The 16,714-nt window shown below is 45.0% G+C and overlaps 1 protein-coding gene and 1 long non-coding RNA gene across 3 annotated transcripts in view; one reads left to right on the forward strand and one right to left on the reverse strand.

The window, feature by feature from the left end:
• GRTP1 (growth hormone regulated TBC protein 1) overlaps positions 1-16,714 on the reverse strand; it is a 32,071-nt gene that overhangs the window by 5,876 nt on the left and 9,481 nt on the right. Inside the window, exons 4-5 of the mRNA XM_059685177.1 lie at positions 11,626-11,750; positions 8,553-8,649 (exon numbers count right to left, since the gene is read on the reverse strand). Coding sequence (XP_059541160.1) covers positions 8,553-8,649; positions 11,626-11,750 — 222 coding nt within the window. The remainder of the gene's footprint in view (positions 1-8,552; positions 8,650-11,625; positions 11,751-16,714) is intronic.
• LOC132228566 (uncharacterized) lies at positions 2,384-6,386 on the forward strand. 2 transcript variants are annotated; one of them, XR_009451374.1, is made up of 3 exons: positions 2,384-2,502; positions 2,944-3,102; positions 6,045-6,386. It is a non-coding gene; the product is annotated as an uncharacterized LOC132228566 (long non-coding RNA). The 2 variants fall into 2 exon arrangements; XR_009451375.1 differs by having other exon boundaries at positions 2,947-3,102.

Here is a 16,714-nt window from a genome sequence, read left to right on the forward strand (position 1 = left end):
ATGTTCTCTCCAGCGAAGTTCTTCTGTCTCTAGAGAACGTTCTGTGTAGGTTCTGTGCCTAGGTTCTGAGTGTAGGTTCTGTGTTCTGAGATCTGTCTCTTTCTGTCTTGTTACATCTGTATTTATACCAGTTGATTCAATCCTATCAATCTCTATTACAAAGGTTAGGGCGTTTCTTATCTCCATTCCAGGGAGTAAAGATTATGTAGCTTAAGCATGATTGTTCGTAGTTAAAGTGATTAATTACCCGCCTGGCACTTAGTTGAGGGGTTTTATTCCCTCCATAACTTCAGGGGAAAATCCCTACCTGGGGAAACAACCTTTCTCAGAGACCTTGGTTAAGACACATAGTGCCAAGAAGGTGAGCAAACATATTAAGAACCGTATGCCATATATGCCAGGTCCCTTGAAACAGCAAGGATGGACCGGCTCCTGGCATTTAGGCACACAAATTAGTGTCACAAAACAGTATTTTTAAAAATTTGGCCTAGCCCTGACCGGTTTGGCTCAGTGGATAAAGCGTCGGCCTGCAGACTAAAGGGTCCCCAGTTTGATTGGTTCGATTCTGGTCAAGGGCATGTACCTTGGTTGCGGGCACATCCCCAGTTGTGGGTGTGCAGGAGGCAGCTGATCGATGTTTCTCTCTCATCGATGTTTCTTACTCTATCTCTCTCCCTTCCTCTCTGTAAAAAATCAATAAAATATCTTTAAAAAAATTTTTTGGCCTAAATCATAAATTTCTAATCCCATAGCTGGTTGGTGAAACGTGTGCCCTTGATGGGGTTTATTTGGGATTTCAAGGACAGTGGCTGCCCCAGCCATGATGGCTTCTCCAGCATCATGCCAATGCCTCCTGAGCATCCTGGGGTCCTCTGAGCACGGCTGCACTCTTCCTTCTTTACTGGTGTTTTTTTGTTGTTGTTATGAAGGTGATACATGCCTCTGATAAAGTCGAACACTACAGGAGAGTAGCAGGTGAAAAGTCAAAGTTGTCCCCTAGGTAACCACTTATCACTAAGCAGTCTGATGGGCCTCCTCCATACTTGTAATGCCATGTCACACATGGACATATCTTGCAAATAGGACCCTGTCATACATCCCTTTGCAAACTTCCCCAACACCTTTCTGCATCCTCATGTACGTGGCCTGCCCTCTGCTGAGGTGCCTTCGCAGGGATATGCCATAACCCACTTCAACCGGCTCCTGGCTGATGCGCGTTCAGACATTATCAACCCACATGTGTGTGCTCACGTGTGCAGGGGAATGTCTACACATAGAGCTGCTGGTGAAGGCTCTCTTCGCTGAAGTTTCAAGGAGTCCGAAATGCTTCCTCCAACTTGAGGGCGGAGGACACTTCATTCTATTTACCAGAAATTCTAGAAGGATCTAAATGTCCCCACCACGCTGAATACAGAAAGGCAGAGGCAATATTAAGTCTAAAATTGTTCTTGTTCATTCCCAAAGAGGGCTGACAACTTAATTTGGAAAATTTTCTTTTACTCTAGTAGCTTGGGGACCCCAGGCTGCCAAAACATGGAAAGCACGACCCGCTAAGGCGACCTCATGGTCGCTCTGCTTCTCCCATCAGGGCCCTGGGCACCAGAGGGCAGCCAGCAGTCCCTACAGCTCTGTGAACACTCGCTCAACAGACAGAAAGACCAACACTGCCAACAGCATGTCCATCTTTTGACCGGACATTTGCCTTGCCAAAAAAACTTCCTATCTTCTTAGTGTGATGTATTATAATAATTTTAACGCCTAACTTCTGCTATAAAAATGTAGCAGGTAATCTATGCAATAGAATAGACACATTCAGCATGCCCCCCAGTCTCTCACCATGGCAAATGAAATATTTTGGTTAAAATAGCCATCATAAATATTGACACAATATCACAGTCACATTGCTAGTTTTCAAAGAGTAAGCTACAATAAACTGTTTAATACTGAAAATAATTTAATAGAAGCCAATTTGGTTATAAAACACCAGGGATTTAAAAAAATTCTTCCCCTTCATACATTTGGAGACTTGGAGCCATTTACTCTCTTTCTCCTTTTTAATTCGGCAATATTCTGCTCCATTTGGGAAGAAAGAAGCAGAGATTCTCTGTTCTCCGTTCGAGAGTGTCTTCAGTGCCAACCCAGTTATACGAGGGACATCTCAGAGGGAGCCGGGTCCAGGCGCAGCAGTGATAAGAGGATTTGCCCAGAAGGACATTTAAGCTGTGAGCACAGCACGACCTTCTTGGTTACAGAGACGCTTACAGTAGCTTCCAAAAATAGACGTCAGAGTCACACACCACAGGCCTGAGCTGATCACCAGGGGAGATCCCTGAAGCCCTCTGTACCTACTTTCCCTCCTCAATGCATTCTGCCCTTGAATGTTGCAGGCGAGACAAAGGACAGTTCCCTGTGGACCCCGCCTGCGGCACACCCCTACCTGTCTGAGCAGAGGAGCGCCTGACAGGGCACATTCCACTCTGCACAGGGACAGAGAAAGCCTAGGTAGGCCCTGAACTGCCTCACCTGCCTGGGGCCCCTACTTACGCTTCTCCTGGGGACACTCACCTGGGCAGACAGCATAATGGCTGTGTCAGACACTGGAAGACTAAACGCTGCTGCGGGGGCAGGGCCGCTGCTGGGGTGCTGTCTGGGGTGTGGGAGCTGCTGTGGGGGTGGGGTGTACAGATTTAAAGCGTGCCCGTGGTTATTGCTACATGAGTAGAAAGTGGTAGAGCTGGGTCCTCGCTGGTTTGGCTCCGTGGATAGAGCATTGGCCTGTGGACTAAAGGGTCCCGGGTTTGATTCTGGTCCAGGGCAAATGCCCGGGTTGTGGGAGGCAGCGGATCAATGATTTTCCTCTCTCATCATTGATGTTTCTCTCTCTCTCTCCCTCTCCCTTCCTCTCTGAAATCAATAAAAATATCTTAAAAAAAAAAAAAAAAGAAGAAGAAAGTGGTAGCGTTGGGATTCAAACCCGTGAAGTCTAATTTCCAAATGGATGCTCTTCAGGCCAGGGATGAATGTCAGCCTGTGAAAAAGCAAGCACGGGTCCGCACAGGCGGAGAGCACAGGCTGTGGAATACTATGGAGGAGACCCCGTGGGTAAGTTAATCGAGAGAACACATGAACCATCCTCCAGTGCAGCTGCGACAAAGAGAGTCCAGTGTTCCTCAGCCTGCTCCACCTTTGCTCCGAAGGGTCCCCCTCCAGCGTGCCTTATCAGTCCTCATCTCGGCCACACCTTCTCGCTTCAGCTGGGTTATTCTGTGATGAGCAATTAACAGCCTGTTTCCCTGTGTTTCAACGGAAAACAGGTTTGACCAGCTTTTCAGGATGCTAATACATCATTAGTTCATTATTGCACTGATTCATTCTTGGAGGCAATTACCCCTTTACTTCTTGAAGTAGGATGGGCACCATTAGCACTAGGGGCTCAGAGCCTGGTCCTGGCCTCGCTTCTCTGCAAGGCTCAGGAATCCTCTTCTATCCACAAAGTGAATCTGCTTTTTCTTTTGCATCCCTTCACCGGATGCCTTGGTGTGAGTGGTGCCTAATCAGAAGAGCCACCACCGGTTCCCAGGAGGTCTGCTGGAGACTGCATTCTGGATTTAGCATGCATTGTTTGCTAGTGCTTTGTTGCTTTGGGACCATAAGAGGCATTTAAGTGTAAAAGTGAAATCCTTTAAGTAAACCTTATATGAGTGACTTAACTTTTGTACAACTCCTAGAGGTGGTAGTGCCTGAGGAAGGCTCCGGCAACAGGGCAGGAGGCCAGCAAAGGCGTGCACAGGACCATGAGGTCTGGACTTTGTACTCTGCTCTGCGTCCTCTGTGAGAAGTCCATAACACAATGCTGTCTTCGGTCCTAGCACTGACTTTTACCCCATTTCCACTGCTCTGAAATCGGGGTGTCACTTGCCTAGAAGTGGTGGCCGTCTGGTGGCTATGCTGGCTTTGACATCCTACTTCAGTGCTGTTTAAATCTGCATTTCCTTGCTCACAGGAGAACTTGGTCATCTCTTCGTAACTTTGTTGGCCATTCAGGTTTCCTATTTTGTAAAGTGCCTATCTGCTTTTTCACAAAAGTCTGAATCCATCTGGAATAGAAATAAGGATCTAATTTTGTCTTCTTCCATATAGATAGTCAATTGTCACCAAATGATATTTCAAATAGTCTTTCTTTTCCCCATTAATTGAGACATCTCACATATATTCTAATAGATTAATAGGTCAGTAGACCAGTTGACTTCTGGCCTCTTTTCTATGTATATATCAATACGCTAATATCACACAATTTAATTATTATAGCACTATAATAAATCTCCAGTATTCTTCTCTCTCTCTCCCCCTCCCCCCCACACCTGTATTCTTCTTCCAAGCCTTATTAGCTTGGCTTTGCTCTTGAGTCTTCCATATAATTAAGCCATCCTTGAATTCCTGGTATAAACTCTCTTTAGATAAAAAAAAATAATCCTCCATGACCATCCCTGGATTCAAGTTGCTAATTTATTATTATTTAAATTAGGATTTGTATAACTGCTCATCAATGAGATTCAACTGCATGACAACAAGGTTGTACCAGCTTCATAGCATAAATTGATGAGTAGTTATCATTTTCTATTTTCTACAAGATTTAGAAAACATATAGGAAATATCTGTTCCTTCAGTTTGATGAGATTTTATGTCTGTGAAGATTTTTGTATGTCTGTTCATATGCCCATTCAGATGCTCTATTTTCTCTCAAGTCAACTTTGTTAAACTGTCTTTTCTCAAAAGTATCAGTGTCTTCATTTTATTTGTAGTAAAATCAGTACATTTTCAAATCACAGCAGATTTTTCATTTCTAAATACCTTATCCATTATTTTCTTTACCAATCTTGACAAAGGTTTATCTATCTTATCAGTTTTCCTAAAGAACCAGTTTTTGTTTCAGTTCATCTTTTCTATTGGTTCTTTGTGTTTTTTATTGTTTGTTTGTTTTGTCTGTTTGTTTTTTAAATATATATTTTATTGATTTTTTACAGAGAGGAAAGAAGAGGGATAGAGAGTTAGAAACATCAATGAGAAAGAAACATCGATCAGCTGCCTCCTGCACACCCCCTACTGGGGATGTGCCCAAAACCAAGGTACATGCCCTTGACCGGAATCGAACCCAGGACCCTTCAGTACGCAGGCCAACGCTCCATCCACTGAGCCAAACCGGTTACGGCCTTTGTTTTGTTTTTAATTTTCACTCTTTCATTTGTGAAATTTCACTCTTTCATTATATATAAATATAAATACATAGAAAGAACTCTGGAAATACATATGCCAAATTGATAACATGATAATAATTACCTCTGAGTAGGAGAGAAATGGGTGTTAGTGAAGGTAGACTGTTACTTTTTATCTCATAATAACTATTATATTTTTGAACTTTTAAAATGAGAATATATCTGCATTTTTTTCTGTAATTAAAAAAGAAACAAGTAAAAGCAGGATAACTGTGGCACTAAAATGACCTAGTTTGTGCAACAGATAACATGGCATGCAGCTGCCTCTTTGCCATTTGGAGAGCTCTGCAATGGCAAGAATAATCCCTTTTTTCTCTCACAGTCCTCACATTTTTATTGTGACATTTTCTTTTTTTTAACATATATATATATATTATTGATTTTTTACAGAGAGGAAGGGAGAGAGATCAAGAGTCAGAAACATCGATGAGAGAGAAACATCAGCTGCCTCCTCCACATCTCCTACTGAGGATGTGCCCGCAACCCAGGTACATGCCCTTGACCGGAATCAAACCTGGGACCCTTCAGTCCGCAGGCCGACGCTCTATCCACTGAGCCAAACCGGTTTCGGCTGTGACATTTTCTTTTGTTTTTGATGGCACTGCAGTTTAGTCTGACTGAACCTAATAATGATAGGAAATGACATTTCTTGGTTTTAAAAATTAGTCTCTGTAATGACACTGCCACTTCAGGAGCAATTTGGAGTCTTGCTCTTATGTTTTTCTAAGTCAGCATTTATTACCTGCTAATAATCTGTTGCAAAAATTAAAGGAAACCTCAACTATAATTGGAGTTGGGAAGGCCTATCGAGGGAGCTATCACACCTTACCACTTGAGGTCAACTACCCCAAAAAGGAAGACCTCAACTGCAGACCTCAACAGGAAGAAAGTCAATTACAGACCACAACACTTGACTACTTTAATACTCCAGCAGATTCTCCCCCTGCCCAGCAACAAGCCCAGCCAATGGAAACGTCACAGCTTAGCCAATGAGAAGCCACCATCACCTGAATTCTTACTTTCCTTTAACGAACTTTCACTTTTCTTTTGCTGACTTCTTTGTCCCGCCCTCCTTTCTATAAAAGCCTTCTCTCTTGTATAACCCCTCGTAGCATCTCTCTACTTATGAGATGAGTTGCTGCTTGATTCATGAATCGTTTGATAAAGCGATTAGATCATCCAATGTACTCAGTTAAATTTTGTTTATTAACTATAGAGGAGATACTGTTCCATGAAATGACTGCTCTCTGTCCCTTGAGCCGGACCCAGGCTAGAATGGAGGTTGCCTTATGCAAACCCCCTTTAGAGGCTATCTGATCATAACTGGTGTTCATTCTGATATAAATCAGTACCCCTCCCTTGCCTCCTGCTACATACTAGTCCCTGGAACAGGTTATTGTCCTGACCTGGTCAAGCATGTAAATTAAGTTCCTGTACCTGGTAGCGCTGACATACCCATTACTATTCCCCTTTTTATCCATATAATTCTCTGGCACCAAGTGGCAGAGGGGTCCATTTTGTCTTGCAGCTGCAGAAGATATGCCTCAAATGTAAGTTTCCCTAAATAAACTCTATCAATTGCAAGCCTCTCTCTTCGGTCTTTCCCTGCCCTCCACTTACTGAGGTGAATTTTCAGTCTCGGGGCTCCTCCCTTGGTCTGCGGGTATGAATGTCAACACGACATATGTTGCCTATTTATTATGGGTTGAATTGTGGCTGCTGTTGCTCATTGTTTGACCTCTTGCTACGCTGGGAATTCCACCGGGCAGGGCCTTTTCTGGTTTGTTCACTGATGTTTCCCACACCCCCAGAACGGAGTTGATTGTGGATATAAATACTCACTGTAATTCAGTCTTAGGACATAACAGAAGCCAACGGTGAATATGTTACAAAGCTCTGTCAATATTTTATATGGAAAATCTTGACTCCCTCTTCCTCATCATTTCCCCACCACTGCAGCTCCAGCTTTCACGTTGAGGCTGGGACTCCCAGAGTCCTCTCCCCTCAGGCTCTTTTCTCACCCGCAGGACCTTTGCACCTTTCCTCTCCCAGTGGCAGCGTCATCCAGCCTGGCCTCTGCATGCCCACGCCTGAGCCCTTGTTAATGGCCGTTCCAGAGCAGGAGGAGGGCCCCATTTCCCTCTCTGTCCAGATCCTCCCTTTCTTTAAAGGTGCATCCAGGTTCACTCTTCCATCAGGTACATGCAAGGTCTTAGAGTCACATAGCCGTGGATTTGAACCCGGGCTCTGCTGCATACTAGGCTCTGCTGTGGGATCTAGGCCTTAAGTGTCCTTCTCTTTAAAATGGGTTTAATAATTGGGTCTACGTGGTGTAGCTGCTCTGAGGATTGAATGAGAATATAGGCACAGTTTAGCATGGAACCTGAAACGTGCTATGTGCACACCACGCTCACTGTCTTCAACATGGAGACATGGGAGCCGGCTCTCCAGAGAAGTCCCTGGACGCTGTCCTGGGCGGGCCTAGCCTGACACAGGGAGGCATGCCTGAGGGAAGGGAGAAGCAGGAAGGGAACTCAGAGGCAGACAGAAAACAAGACCAACCCAGGGCTCACTGCCATGGGAGGCCTGTAACCTCCCAGTCATGAGGACTTCGCAACCAGGCTAGTCTTTCAGGACAAACGTGAGGCTCGCTGTGACCAGCTGCCACCATCGAGTCCTATCCCACCCGGATGGCTCCGGCCACGTCTCTTTGCAAAGTGATCCTACTCTGCAGCTCATAGTCAACACGGTGCATTACAAAATCAGTGGGTGATTATTAACATAAATTATTTAGTGATTAAAGCAATATTTATTAGTAAATAGAAAGGTGGAAATGTATGACAAGAATGATTCTCACCTTCATAACAGGAATAACAGCAGCTGACAATTATTTCGCTCTTACATCCATTCACAAACTCAGTAACAAATACTAGTATATGCATGTAACCAAGTGAACTTCTCGCAGATTTGGTGATCAGTAAGACATACCAAGGCCAAACGAGTCTCAACACAAATGGTACAGACTGAGGAACAGATGAGCCAAGCACACAGTCTCGGCCAAATTCAAGCTCGGAGATGCAGAAATGACCAGCCGCTCTAGCTGGAGCCCATCATCTGACATATATTTCTTCTCTTTAACTTCACTGCAAACAGATTTTAAACCTCAACTCCCAAACAATTCAGTTATATTTTCATTAAATTTTGACTTGTCAGCTGAATCCTTTCAATAGCATCAGAAACCAGACAGCGAAAGGCATGCAGTATGGATTTTCAACATACCAGGTAGTATTCTTCCAACAAGCGCATCTAATAGCCAGAATGATTCTTCTTCGTTCTTCGTGATAAGAATCAGATATCCCGCTATAAAATTCATTCCCTGAAATTAGAAACATGAGAAACAGAAATCCATGTTGCGCTTTAAAACACCATAAGATTCTGTAATCGTTGGGCCGCTTACTACTAACTTCCCATTTCCCTTGCTTTTTCCTAAAACTTGCATAATTCTAGAATGACCTTTTAGTGCACCTTTGGTGATACTAAGGATCTGACATCTGGTGCATTTAGTCTACAAGAAAAGGAAGAAGAAGAAAATGATTACAGGAAACTCTTCTGAATACTGCCTTAGAAAACTAAAATAAAAAATTCTTCAACCTTATGAAAGCAACTTGCAATTGATTTCCAAAAAAAAAAATTAATCTAATAGCATGAAACTCTATATCAGAGGGGAAACTACAACAATAGCCATAGTTCATAAAGTCCATAAGGAACATGCTCTGACACACAGGCATGTTGAAAGAGATTCTTGTGATCGAGGCTGTTTGGGGAAATTCATGGCCAAAGGGCAGATGTTGCTGAAATACTTGAAGTATGTGACTCTCTTATCGAAGAGAAGCAGCTAGATGAGGGAAGACCAAGGGAGGTGGGCGCTTAACAACAGTGAGTTAGTGTCATCGCTGGGTGACACGGTTTCAGACTATTTCTATTTTTCTCTTTGGCTTGCCTGTATTTTCTAAAAGAAGTATGTATTTCTCTAATAATAAGGAAAAAATCCAACTTTTGTCAACCAACAAGGTAAGTATGGACATGGAGACACCAGGCCGGGAGAACACCATGTGAGCAGGAAGGCAGAGATTGGGTGAGGTGCTTAAAAGCCAAGAATTGCCTGAAACCAGAAGCTGGGGGACGCCTGGGACAGAGGCCTCCTCACAACCTGCGAAGGAACCAGCCGTCCCACACCTCCATCTCAGACTTCGAACTCAGTGGGAGACGATTCCTGTTGTTCACACCTCTCAGCTTACAGCGCGTTGTCATGGCAGCCCCAGGAAGCTAATACAACATGTATGTGTGTATCTGTGTGCTTATGTGTAGGTGTGTGTGTGTATCTGTGTGTGTGTGTGTGTGTGTGTGTACATATATATTCCAAAGCCAACATAGATTCGAAAGCCAATAGGGTGTTGACATCATGCCAATATTTAAAATTGTGTGATTTATTTTTTAAAGCCATTTTAAAAATCCACAAGAACTGTACCTAGAATACTCTTAGGACAATTTCTCAGCCCTCCTGTTTCCCCTTCTGAGAAAGGCAGGTCGAGTCCTTGTTTCAGGACAAGTTAATGACAGTAATAAAAGCTGAGAATGACAGGAATTCTGTCTGGGAGAACGGGGCCCATCCCAGCTCCATCTGCTTGAAGGCACTGCCTCCGGGCACCAGAGCAATATGAACACAATGATGAATTATTCAGGTGAATATGAGCAGTAACTATGATGCCTGTTTTGAAAAGGACCTGCCTCACTCCTTCTCCCATTTCCTCTCTGAGCCCAGAGCCACGCCACATGCTGACCACGCAGGAATGCAAACTGCAAAGCACCCCCCACCGCCCTGCACAACCATTTGTTCAAACCTTAGGAAGGACCGAACTCTCCTGGCTCCCCGGCCTGCATGACCCGCTCTGGAGCCTTGGACCCTGACTGTTAGGTGTATATTTCCCATCAAGATGGGCTTGGCCTGGGCGTGGCTCAGGGGTTGAGTGTCGACCTATGAAACAGGAGGTCACGGTTCGATTCCCGGTCAGGGCATATGCCTGGGTTGCGATCCCCAGTGTGGGCTGTGCAGGAGGCAGCCAATCAATGATTCTCTCTCATCACTGATGTTTCTATCTCTCTCTCCCTCTCCCTTCCTCTCTGAAATAAATAAAAAAATATATTTTTAAAATATATATTTTATTGAATTTTTACAGAGAGGAGGGGAGAGGGATAGAGAGTTAGAAACATTGATGAGAGAGAAACATCGATCAGCTGCCTCTTGCACACCTCCTACTGGGGATGTGCCCGCAACCAAGGTACGTGCCCTTGACCGGAATCGAACCTGGTGGACCTTTCAGTCCGCAGGCCAACGCTCTATCCACTGAGCCAAACCGGTTACGGCAAAAATATATTAAAAAAAAAAAAAAAAGATGGGCTTACTCACCTCCTCTCAAGAAGCCTGCCAACGAGCCTCAGGCTCCAGGAGCATGAGAAGCATGCAGCCTCAGAGGCAGGGATGGCCACGCTCCGTGACAGCCCTGGGCGCCTGCCCGTAGCCATGGCAACAAGCAGCCTTCCTGGTAACAGGAAGTGGGCAGCTCCTGCCAATGGCGGCTCAGGCCTCCCAGGCCTTCAGCAAGCTCAGAGACAGAACCGGCCCATCTCCAAGGCAGCGCGGCCGTATCCCATGCAGCAGCCACAGAGGGCACAGCTGCAGCTGCTCCTCACCAGGGTTCTTGCTTTCCCTGCTGTGAATAAGAGTGTCCCTCTGAAACACCCCAGCCTGAACTGTCCAGGGAGAAACAAGAGGTTTCGTTCCCACCTCATGTGTGCTTCATGCAGCGAATCCAAAACAAGACAGCAACGTGGCAGGCGAGGAGGCATACCGTTACCTTTAATCAGGGAAGATTGACTTCCAAAAACCATGTCAAAGGAACAGCCCCCACCCCCACCCTCCAAAACACACACACACACACACACACACACACACACACACACACACACACACACACTGCACACTGAGGCAGTTAGGTGCTGTTTGTCCCCTTCGGTTCTAGAAAACACAGCCCTGTGTTCACTTAACTTACTTCCTAGCTGCTTCCCAACTTTCCACCTTCACCCTCTCTCAGGGCCGTCTGACACCAAAAGAAATCATTACAGAGGCTTCCCTGCTTTTGTAACAGGGACATGTTTGAAGTCACAGCTTGTGCAGGCGCTATGACTTAGGGAGTTTTGAACTAGATTTTTAAAGAATACTTCACGTAGACCTGAGAGCACCCCTGCTGTAAGTCTGTGGGGTGCCGATCCTTTTCACCTTCCTGGGGCTTACCTGGCAGTACCCCACCCCTTGGTTGTGGTGCCCGTAGGCCAAGAGCACGTTGTACAGGGTCTTCTGTAAACACGGATCCGCGCTCCTGCGGAACTTCACGTTGTCCGGGAAGGTCCTGTTCATATCTGCAGAGAAATCAACGACACGATTATTCAGAAGGTGGGAACTGAACGGCCTGTGAGGTACAAGCCCCACCTGGTGAAGTGCTGGGCCCCGGCTCAGGTGTAAGGAGTGCTGTCATCCCTGGCTATGCACTTGAGTCACCTGGTAGGGCTGCCCTGAATGGGCAATGAGCACCTGCAGCCTTCATCATCAACGGTCCTGGGCGACTGGAGTCGGGATGGAAGAAGAGGGCACTCCCAGGACCCCCGTCCTGCTCCAGCCACACCCAGGGGGGCACTGTGGGCCCCAAGAGTGGTTCTCTCAAAATGAGTGACAGCAGAGTGGGTTTCTCTGGGGGAAGCCCTTCACCCTGCAAACCTGTCCTCACGCTGCCCCCTCTTAGCTAAGGGGAGGCTTGACTCTAGAACACGTGACAGATGAACATCTTACACAAAACTCTAGAAATTTTTCCCAATTCTGAAGATTGAAAACATAAAGAAGCAGAACACACCAAAATTCCCTTTCAGAGATAAACAGACAAAACCGAAAACTAAGAACTATACAGCCTGGTCGGTGCGGCTCAGTGGTTGAATGTCGACCTATGAACCAGGAGGTCACGGTTCAATTCCTGGTCAGGGCACATGCCCGGGTTGCGATCCCCAGTGTGGAGCATGTAGTAGGCAGCCATTTGATGATTCTCTCTCATCATTGATGTTTCTATCTCTCTCTCCCTCTCCCTTCTTCTCTGAAATCAATACAAATATTTATACATATAATTTCTTTATTAAATTATTACATATGTGTCCTTATCCCCACATTACCCCCCATCCCCTCATTACAAATATATTTTTTTTAAAAGAACTAAATAAACTTCGCACTGTCAACCTTTGTCTGCAGGAGGGCTTCCTGGCCAGCCTCTTCCTGCTCATCAGACACCCACTTCCTCAGCCCGGCCCTCCCACCTGGCCGGCCAGGTCGCCAGGACACCAGGGCCCAGTGCAGGGGCACAGGTGCTGGATTAGGCCACTAAGACAACGCCTGACTCTTTTTTTTTTTTAAGATTTTTTAATTGAGTTTCAGAGAGGAAGGAAGTGGGAAAGAGAGAGAAAAACATCAATGTGAGAGAAAAACATCAATCAAACATCGACCAGCTGCCTCTTCCACGCTCCCGACCTTTCAGTGCACGGATGATGCCCAACCAACTGAACCACACTGGCCAGGGCCGATGTCTGACTTTTTAAAGCTGAGTTTTATAAGTTAACGCTGTGGACAGGTACAAGAACATAGAGGATATCAACTTAAACTTTTACATCTTTTCTGACTCTACTGACCCCACTTAGTTGGACGAGTGGTGTGTTTGCTACTGTGCTATGTATGATAACCAAAACAAATCAGATACCCCTCATAGATCGCGCTATGGGGCCCACATAACCATTAGCTTCCTCTGTCATGATCTAAGATAAGCATGCAAGGTGTCTCCCCTCTGTATCTTAGGAAACCCAACCTCTATTTTACTTATTTTTTATAATTTTTTGTTTTTATTAATTTAAGAGAGGAAGGGAGAAGGAGAGAGAGGGAGAGAGAGAGAGACAGAGAGAGAGAGAGAGAAACATCAACGATGAGAGAGAATTCTTGATCAGCTGCATTCTGTTTGCCCCCTACTGAGCTCACAACCTGGGCATGTGCCCTTGACCAGAATCGAACCCAGGACCCTTCAGTCTACAGGCCGACGCTCTATCCACTGAGCCAAGCCAGCTAGGTCCCAACCTCTGTTTTAGCATGATGGCCACAAACCTCTGTGAAATGCTGCAACGGTGATCCTCTGACCCCCCAGGCCTTGTCTGTGCTTATAAAAAAAACTAGATCTGGGCAGAACAAGCTTAGTGTCCCAAAGCACATTATTTTTTATTGTTTTCTACAAAAATTTGTTTTGCTTTTTAAATCCCCTCCCCCCCCATAAGTCTGTCGCATTCTCCATCCTTGCCTCAGCCTATGCCTTTCAGTTCTGACAGCCTGAAGGACAGACAGTATCACAGGGACAGTGAAAAGGAGCTTTGCAACGATTCATGACTGCGTAGTATCATCCCCAAGAAGGTGCCAAGAGGTGGGAGACTTAAGGTTTCTGTTTTATTAGCCATGGATACATTTTTTTAAACTTTTATTTGAATGTATTTAATTTTATTTATTTATTACTAGAGGCCTGTTGCATGAAGAGATTCGTGCAATAGGCCTTCGCTTCCTTTGGCTACTGGCACCAGTTTTCCTCCGTCACCCGGGACCCAGGCCTTTGCTCTGGCCGGGCTCTGGCTAGAGCCACCGCCCCCAGCCGTCAGGCCTCGAAGCTCTGCTGATCCCAGGGCTGTGAGGCTTCATGGCTCCGCTGATCCCAGGGGCGTGAGGCCTCGTGGTTCTGCTGATCCCGGGGCCGGGAGGCCTCGTGGCTCCGCTGATCCCGGGGCCATGAGGCCTCGCTGCTCGGCCAGCTTCGGGGTCATTTGGCTTCAGGGTCTTTTGGCTTCGCTCCACCGCTTGGAGCCTACGTATGCAAATTAACAGCCATCTTTGTTGGCGGTTAATTTGCATATCGCCCTGATTAGCCAATGGGAAGCATAGTGAAGGTACAGTCAATTACCCTTCTTGTCTTTTATTAGATAGGATGAGTATGATACATTTGTGTTACAATTAATGAAGTAATTAATACACTGTCATTAACTAAAATCCCTAATTCATTTGATTGTTTGTTTTTTTGTGTCTCTGAGTGGGCTTGAATCATTTAGATTTTTTAAAAATTTCCACAAATTTGTTTTTTTTCTGGAATTCTAAGCATTCCAAAAACTGCACCTGGTCAGGAGAAAATGAGTACTTTCATTTTCATGTTTTACTAATTCAGACTAGAATGACCAGTTGTGCTTATTTTTTTAAAAAAATAAATTTTATGGATTTTTTACAGAGAGGAAGGGAGAGAGATAGAGAGTTGGAAACATCGATGAGAGAGAAACATCGATCAGCTGCCTCCCGCACATCTCCCACTGGGGATGTGCCCACAACCCAGGTACATGCCCTTGACCGGAATTGAACCCGGGACCCTTCAGTCCGCAGGCCAACGCTCTATCCACTGAGCCAAACCGGTTTCGGCACTCTTTTTTTTTTTTTTTGTAATGTTTTTTGTTATGAGAAATTTTTTCATGTTTTTAAATCTTTCTATGGGAAATGCTACCTTCAACTGTACAAGTGAATGTGGACAGGGACATTCAGACTATGCTTACATGGGATGAAACATCCACTCTACTAATCCTATAAAATTATTTGTCCAGATTCCAAAAAAAATAGACACAGAATTACCATGTGATCCAGCAATTCTACTTCTGAGAATATACCCAAAAGAGCTGAAAGTAGGGTTTCGAAGAGATATTTGTCCACCCATGTTCATAGCAACATTATTCACAATAGCCAAGAGGTGGGAGCAACCTTAGTGTCCATCAAATGGGTGAATTTTAAACAAAACTGTGCATATACATACAATGAATAATTATTCAGCCTTAAAAAGGAAGGAAATGCTACACATGCTATAACATGGGTGAACCTTGAGGTCATTATGCTTAGTGAAAGAAACCAGTTACAAAAAGACAAATACTGTACGATTCCACTTATAAGAAGTACTTATGATAGGGGCAGAAATAGAATAGTGGGGACCAGCTATAATCATAAGAAATATTAATCATGCTCTGTTAACCGTGATTGTTTTGTTCTGATTAAAGAAAGCATATTCTAACCTGACTGGGAGTTGGCTGTGGGGCCTGGGAGCTCACCTGGAAATTTGGCTCATCCTCCCCATCTGGGAGCTGCCTATTATCATGGAAAGATGAACAACCTTGTTGCAGAAACAGAGCCGCCAGCAAGGACCCCCAGCCTTTGCATACCCACAGGCCTTTGCAAATCTCCAGCCCTCATTACATGAAAACTGCCCATTTGGCATACACTTGTTCTTACTTCACCATGTAATCTTTGTCCTACCCAATATACTAGTAAGCAGCCGGCTTATGGTGGAATCAGAGCAGATTTTTGCTGTTCTCCCATACTGTGGGCATTTTTGGAATAAATGCTCATATATGACTCAACCCTATCTCTGCTTAATTGGCTCAAGTAGTGACAGGCAGCCTAGACCCATTGATTGTCCGGTTACACTTAGAGCCATCAAATTCCTCGAGAAAGAAAGTAGAATGGTGGGTACCAGGGGCTGGGGGACAGGAAGTCAGTGTTTAATGGGAACAGAGTTTCAGTTTAGGAAGATAAAATGGTAAATTTTATATTATATATATTTTACCACAATAAAAAAATATTTATCCAAAAATACTGGCACTAAACAGAGCCTCTAAATTCATTTGTCAAACCAACAGCAGCATTCTGTTTTGTGTACTATGCTCAGCCTCCCTTGGACCTCCCAACCTGACTCAGCATTTCTGGCCCTGCCGAGTGATACCCCAGGCTGTGCCTGCAAAGCCAGCAACAGCTTCTGTTCTGAGCCCTTTGACCCCAGTTTGCTGTGCAATCAGGATGCAGCCAGAGGGTTCAGCACCCCCAGCTCTCCCCACTGGTTCCAACCCTGGGCATATGAGACCCTGAGGACTGAAGGACCCCATTCCTTATGACAGGGACACACCACCCACTCTCCCACTGTCACAAGTCAGTGTGACAACCTCTCAGCACTTGAAAGTAATTGAATTTTTAAAATGAACTATTTGTGTTTACATATTTATTTCCCCAAAACTGTTAAAATCAGAATGGCAGATGTATTTCCTTAAAATGTAATTATTCAATTTAGGTTAAACTTTTTTTTTTTTTTTGAGCATTTTGAACTTTTAAGAGCCAGAGAGCCTATGTAACTACTAGAGGCCCGGATGCATGAAATTCGTGCAAGAGTAGGCCTTCCTTCCCCGAGCTGCTGGCACTGGCTTCCCTCTGGCACCCGGGACCTGGGCTTCCCTCG

This window comes from Myotis daubentonii, chromosome 2 (assembly GCF_963259705.1).
Source record: "Myotis daubentonii chromosome 2, mMyoDau2.1, whole genome shotgun sequence".
NCBI classification, from domain to species: domain Eukaryota; kingdom Metazoa; phylum Chordata; class Mammalia; order Chiroptera; family Vespertilionidae; genus Myotis; species Myotis daubentonii.